This window comes from Pezoporus flaviventris, unplaced genomic scaffold, assembly GCF_033815535.1.
Source record: "Pezoporus flaviventris isolate CSIRO_AGI_PZ_B2104156 unplaced genomic scaffold, CSIRO_AGI_Pfla_v1 ptg000036l, whole genome shotgun sequence".
Lineage (NCBI taxonomy): Eukaryota > Metazoa > Chordata > Aves > Psittaciformes > Psittacidae > Pezoporus > Pezoporus flaviventris.
In genome coordinates this window covers 19,421,152-19,427,685 of record NW_026892584.1, presented here as the reverse complement: position 1 = coordinate 19,427,685, position 6,534 = coordinate 19,421,152, and the positions used below count along the sequence as shown (strand labels likewise).

The 6,534-nt window shown below is 45.0% G+C and overlaps 1 protein-coding gene across 2 annotated transcripts; it reads right to left on the bottom strand.

Moving 5' to 3' along the window:
• Positions 1-2,738: 2,738 nt before the first annotated feature.
• GJD2 (gap junction protein delta 2) lies at positions 2,739-6,331 on the bottom strand. Of its 2 annotated transcripts, none has more exons than XM_061463426.1 (2): positions 5,200-6,331; positions 2,739-4,474 (listed from the first exon to the last, which is right to left on the bottom strand). In XM_061463426.1, the coding sequence occupies exons 1-2, from the start codon at positions 5,268-5,270 to the stop codon at positions 3,790-3,792; spliced, it is 756 nt and encodes a 251-aa protein (XP_061319410.1). In that variant the 5' UTR covers positions 5,271-6,331; the 3' UTR covers positions 2,739-3,789. The 2 variants fall into 2 exon arrangements, with proteins under 2 accessions (XP_061319410.1, XP_061319409.1); XM_061463425.1 differs by having other exon boundaries at positions 2,739-4,633; positions 5,200-5,503.
• Positions 6,332-6,534: the final 203 nt, after the last annotated feature.

Sequence of the window (6,534 nt, the reverse complement as noted above, 5' to 3'; positions counted from 1 at the left end):
TTTTCCACAAAAGCTTAGTGAACATAATTTTTATGTTTGCGTGTATGATGGCTTACAGTACTGTCCACCAGTACAAAACAGGGTATACAATGAACTCGGGTTTAATGTCTGATTCTTCTGTAGATGTTAATGAACAATTTATTTCACTGGAGCAGGAGCAAGTCCTAAGTACTGCATTTAGGTCTGGGCACTTAAGAAGAACGTGGAGCTATTGGACAGAGCCCAGAGGAAGGCCACGATGATGATCAGAGGTCTGAAGCACCTCTCCTGTGAAAACAAGCTGAGAGAGTTGGGGCTTGTTCAGTCTGGAGAAGAGAAGGCTCAGGGGAGATCTTAGAGCAGCATCTAGTGCCTAAAGGGGGCCTACAGAAAGGCTGGAGAGGGACTTTTTACAAGGGCAAGCAGTGACAGGACAAGGGCTAGTGGCTTTAAACTGTAAGAGGGGAGATTTATATTAGAAGAAGAAATTCTTCACTATGAGGGCAATAAGGCACTGGAACAGGTTGCCCAGAGAAGCTGCTGCTGCCCTATCCCTGGCAGTGTTCAAGGCCAAGGATGGGGCTTTGAGCAACATGGTCTAGTGGAAGGTGTCCCTGCCCATGGCAGGGGGATTGGAACTGGATGATCTTTAAGGTCCCTTCCAACCCAAGACATTCTCTGATTTTAATACACCCTTCAGCTTCGTGTTCACTCTGTTCTGTTCAGTTAACACACTCTCCATTGCTGTGACAATTTAGAAGCATTTATTCTGTAAATGAATAGTCAGCTTTGTGCAAACAGAGCATTAGCATTAATCATATGACTCTCACATGATCTCTTGACAAAAAATGTGTTTGCAATAATTTCCTTGGCCATGACAAAAAAGTAGTTGGTGAGAAATGAAAAATAACAATTGAAAAGGAAGGTTAAAAAAAGTGATCTCTTTATACCATTTAATTTCTCTACTGAAATATTAAACCCCTTATACTAATTAGTGTAAATATGAAAATGGTATTTCTGTTTATCAAAATGAGTCTTTGCCTACTTTATCACTGATCCTCTTACATAAACTAATATTTGTATTTCCTGATATATTTCTCCTTGGAAAATTCTGAAGAATTTTAACTTACCAGAGTCCAAAATGTGCAACTGCATACAAATAACTGAATAAACTGAATCATTGGCACTATTAAAAAACAAGAAAGAATACTTTCTTGGTCTTACCTAAACAGTTTTACGATATTGAAACTTTACAGCTTTCAACACATGCACTTTCACTTGAGTTTCACTGAACACTGCTATGCAGCCACTGGAACTAACTTGCAATAGAGCTCCTGCCTATCAGGAAATAATCCTGAATCTGAACCATAGCCCAGTGAATCCAATATGAGGTTTTTTCCTTCAACTTTAATTGGCACTGGATCAAGCCCTCTGCACATGATCTTCCATTTCTTCGATATTAAAGAGATGCTTATGACTGTCAAACAATGTTTTTCCTTTCAATATCTATTCAAAGGGAGATTTTGAAAACCATTCTAGAACTCTGCAAAATGAAAATGAGACTTGGATTTGTGTGTCAAATAATAATCTTCAGAAGCTTGTTATATTGCAGATGGAGATTTTAGCTGCCATGTTGTCCTTCTAAAAATAACATGCAGTTTTCCAGTGAGCATGCAGTCAACTAGCAAACCCAGTGTGCATTTATATCACAAAGAATCATCTGAGAAATCCATCTTTATAGGTTTCTACAAGCAAATTGGAAAAACTATTCATTTTATACATGAGAAAAATATTCTTAAAATCTTTAAAAACATGATACATCTCAAAGTCCTTTTATGTTTCACATTGGAAGAAAAAAAATACCACAGATGAAAGTGATAATGAATAAACTATCTAAGAACTAATTGACGTTTCTTTTAAATGACAATGCTGGCAAACCACAAGAATGGAATGTTAAGGAATTTACTGTAAGCCAAGAGGAAAAGGTTTATATGCATTATCTCCAAGCCAAAATACACAAAATCCATTTTCAGACTTTAAATAAAATACAATCAAAGGACCATTTGTGACTTTGAGCCCCTGCCTCTTTCTTATGTTATAAAGGAGCCCCAAATTTTCCAGCACCATTTTGGCCCTTTCCTTTAAAAGGCAGATACTGTTTAGTTAGGAAGGCACTTGTACAGTTTTTTAATCCTGATCCAATTCCTACTGTTGCCAGTGGGAAATTTTCTGTTGATTGTAATAGAAATAAAAAGATGGTCCTTAAATTAGACTTAGCATTCTATATTAAAATGGTTGCTGATAAAATTGATTAATCTGTGACTGTCCCAGTGGCTTATCAGTAAGTTGACGAGACACGGACAGTGTATTTTTTGAACCAGTTGTAAGGCAGAAAAGCTGAGGTTATTATTTGGATTCCCTGACGAAATGCTGTAATTGTTTCATGTATAGGTAAATGCATTCTAGATATTCCCAGAGTGACCTTGGCAGCCAACTGTGTTGCCCTTAGTGTCAGCAGAAAGAAGGCTGTTGGTGTCAGTGGGCTTTGGATCAGGCTTTAAGGACAGAGAAAGCTTGCTTAAGGAGGAGAACAGACATAACGAATAGTCCTGAAACCCCAGGTTTTGTCACTTACTTAGACTTTAGAATATCAACAAGACACTTTAAACCCTGGAGAATAATTGTTGTAAGTAAACGATTTTGACCTTGTATGTTTCTACAATTGTATACAAGAATAAAGAAGAACAAATCTCTCTGGCTTACAAAAAAAGCCAAGTACTTTATTTATCAATAGAGATTTTAGCTGCTTTTTACACCATTGCAATGACTAAACAAATAGCATAAAATAAACAAAGGAGAGTATAAAATCACTTTATTCCAGCTGGTATCCCAAGACAACCTTTTGATTAAGTACAGAGTTAGGTGTTTCAAGTATGGCACTTATATATAAATAAGAGCAGAGAGAAAGTGATATATTCACAGTTAAAAGCAATGAACTCTGTTCCTTTGGTATGTGTGTCATAGCTGATCGTAGGTAAATACATAACTTGGTTGGCATAAACCAACTCCATTTTATTCATGCACATATTAGGGAATAAACTGAAATGTACTGATATATTCTGCAGATCACAACTAATGTAAGATGATTAAGGTCTCTGGTGTGTGTGTGGACAGGCAAACAAATAAAATGGCAAAATTATATTCAGCGTTTATTGTTTAGCATAACTAATTGATGCACAAACTATGATAGAAAATAGCTAATAATACACACCAGGAATAAACTCTGTGATTTAGACAAGCAAAATAAGACATCTGTGAGATAGGTGAACGCAGATATCCTTATTGAGCTGTGGTCAGGCTCCTTACAGTGCGATTATCCTCCTTTTAAATCATGCTTACATCTGCACATTGCAACAGTTTCCCCTACCCCACCCCACATAGAGTATCCTTGCAGATTTTTAATATGAACATTCTACACATTTACAACAATTAGTCAGACAGTCCAAACTGTAAACTTATCCTAACAACGACCAAAAAGCTGTTCCACCGACACGTAACGCTGTCAGTCATTAGAAAGAAAAGTAGGAATAATAGTAGCTGTGCTGTAAGGCTAGATCAAGCATGGGTTTATAGCAGTTTTTTCAGTCTTTTACATAGCACTGCATTCTGCAGCTAGTTCAGTAAGTGCGGATCCAATACCTTAATGGCTTTCTTGGTGGTTTGATAAAATGCTTGCCTAAGCAATGTACCTTTCTCTAATGGTATCTGGGTCTGTTCCACCTGGCACAGTGTTTCAGTTCTGTCACAACCTCACACATAAGCTGAGTCACTTGACTGAGTCCTGCCAAAGTTGGGCATACTCATTCTTGGCAGATCCTTATTTCTGATTTCGTATATGGATTTCCTTTTTGCCTGTACTCCTCTCACTGCCATTTTGATCTTTCTCCAGCCCAAGTGGTTCAGTTCTGCCAAATTGAGCACCACACAAATCCCACTGACAGCAAACATGAATACCAAGAATACAGTCTTCTCAGTGGGTCTAGAGACATAGCACTCTACTTCTTTAATGCAAGGGTATCTGTCACATTCATACATGGAAGGGACATTGAATCCATACAGAAAATACTGTCCCACTAAGAATCCAATCTCTAGGGCATTTCGAAAGACCACTTGGATGATATAAAATCGAGAAATGCCTTCTTGCCTCCTCATCTTTGACTTTGTAGTTCTGATAGCAGGATTGGGGATTTCCTTCACTTCTAAGCAGTCTGGTTCTGCCTCTTTGGTGGAGTTCTCAGTGTTCTGCAGCACCCCATTGACAATCGTGTTCTTGATTTTCTTACTGTCCTCACGCTTCATGGAATCCTGGTCCCTCTCCAAGGTGAGGAAGACAGTGGAGTACCTACGTTCCCTCTGCTTAGCAGACTGGTGAACGGAGTATGTTATGAAGCAAAGGCTGGGAGTGCATACCATGATGATCTGGAACACCCAGTACCTTATGTGAGAAATAGGGAAAGCCTGGTCGTAACAAGCCTGGTTGCAGCCTGGCTGCAGCGTGTTACACACAAACATAGTTTGCTCGTCATCGTACACCGTCTCCCCTACAATGGCCACAATGAGTATCCTGAAGATCACCACCACGGTCAGCAGGATCCTGGAACAGAGAAGCCCGTCAGTGCTCGCCGCCGGCGGGAGCTGTCCAGTGCTGACCGGGCTCGGCTCGCGGCGCCCAGGCCCAGCTCGTCACACCGGCGGCGGCAGCCCCGCTGCCGCTCAGGAGGCGTGCAGCCCGCTGTAGCATCGCCTCGGCGCAGTCGTGTGCGCCCGTGCGAGTCCGCGCTGGCAAAAATCTGGGGCGGGAGTCAGCTCTGCCGCCCGCCCCGACCTCCCGCCGGAGAAAAATCAACCGCAAGGGCGGCGGTGGGGGGGCCCGAAAACACAGGAGGGAGCGGCAGGGGGTCGCTCTGGCCGCGGGACGCCGACGGCAGCAGGGTCTCCCCGATGCCCGCCCGCTGCACCGTGGGGACAAGGACGGCGGCATTCGCGTTGTCCCTAGGCCCCGGTGGCCTGTGCTGCAGACATAGATACACACACGCAAGGCGCACACCGCAGGAGCCCCGCGCGAAGGGTGCACCCCACAGCAGCGACCCGCGTGTGCCGCCGCCCAGCCCTGATACGGGGGGATCCCGCCCGTGGCCCCATTGCTCCCCGCCGCCTTACCTCCCGATCATAGTAGAATGCTGCTGCACGGCAGCTTCCAGTAGCCTCTCTAGAATAGTCCATTCCCCCATCGCTGTTCATCCGGAGACAAAGACTTTGGGAAGCGGAGGGGATCTCTTCACTTCTTCCTTCCTTTTCCCCCCGCCTCTTTTTGAGGAAGATCAAACAAAAGAGAAACGCCTCTCTACCGCCCGCAGTCCCGTGGCGGAAAGGCTGCTGGAGGCGGCAGCCGTGCCGAGGGCTCCCGACTCGGCTCGGCTGGGCCGGGCTGGCCTCGGCTGGACTGGGCTGGGCTCGGGGCCCCGCGGCGGCCGCCACCGGCCCGGCCCGCTCGGTTCGTGGGGCGGCGCGGCGCGACGGACCCGCTGCGTGGTGGGAGGAAGGCTGGCTTTTAGTGTCTTGCTGCCTCTAATCTGCCTTTAAGTACCCTCCGCTTGCGTCACTGACAGGTTGGTGGAGAGCAGCCAAAAGCAGCGCTCGGATTTTCTCATTTTTATTATTCCGATGAATGCAAATAAATAAATGTGATAAAACGAAATAAATGGAGGAGGAGGAGGAGGAGGGAGGGCGGAGGTAGAGCTGCCCCAGCCGGCACGAGGCTTGTCGTGCAACCGAGTGCCTCTCGCTGGCCGCAGCAGTCGGGACGGGCCCCCGCTGCCCCGCCCGCCCGCCGGAGCACAGCCTGGCGCTCTCCCGGCGGCACGGGCACTCCCTGGCCCGGGAGAGCGGCCTCGCGGGAGACGGGTGCTGCCCCTCGGCTCCTGGCTTGAAAAGCCGAACACCGCGGCCCCTCCGGCCACGAACGCCTGGCTGCCCGGGGGAGTCCCAGGGGCTGCTCTGCTTTGCAGCGACTGTGCTTTCTGCCGCTCACAAAACACCGGTGTCATACGGCAGTAACCTTACCTGTTAGAACTGCTTGTCCTTGGAAAGCGTAGGACTTAAAATTGCATCCTTATTGTCCCTCGATTGCAGGCGTGAGAATCACTCAGGAGAAATGAAGTGCATAGCTATTTCAGAGAATTCTGAGCCTGATACTGTGCTTAAGCTAGGAAAGACACCAAACCTTCATACAAAGCATCTCTAAACAGCACCAGAATTAAGTATCTCAAGTAAATCCCTGATTATAATCGATCCACATATTTTATTCTTATAGACTACTACACTGTGTTTGAAATATTTTTCATTTTACAGATACCCTTGAAGACTGTACCTGAGACACCACCAAACAATTTCACACAACATTGGCACCAACTGGAATCGACTGTTCTCTGGTGGAAAAGCATAAAATGTATTCTACATATTTCCATAAAGATCAAGTATAGCTTCCTACCTGCT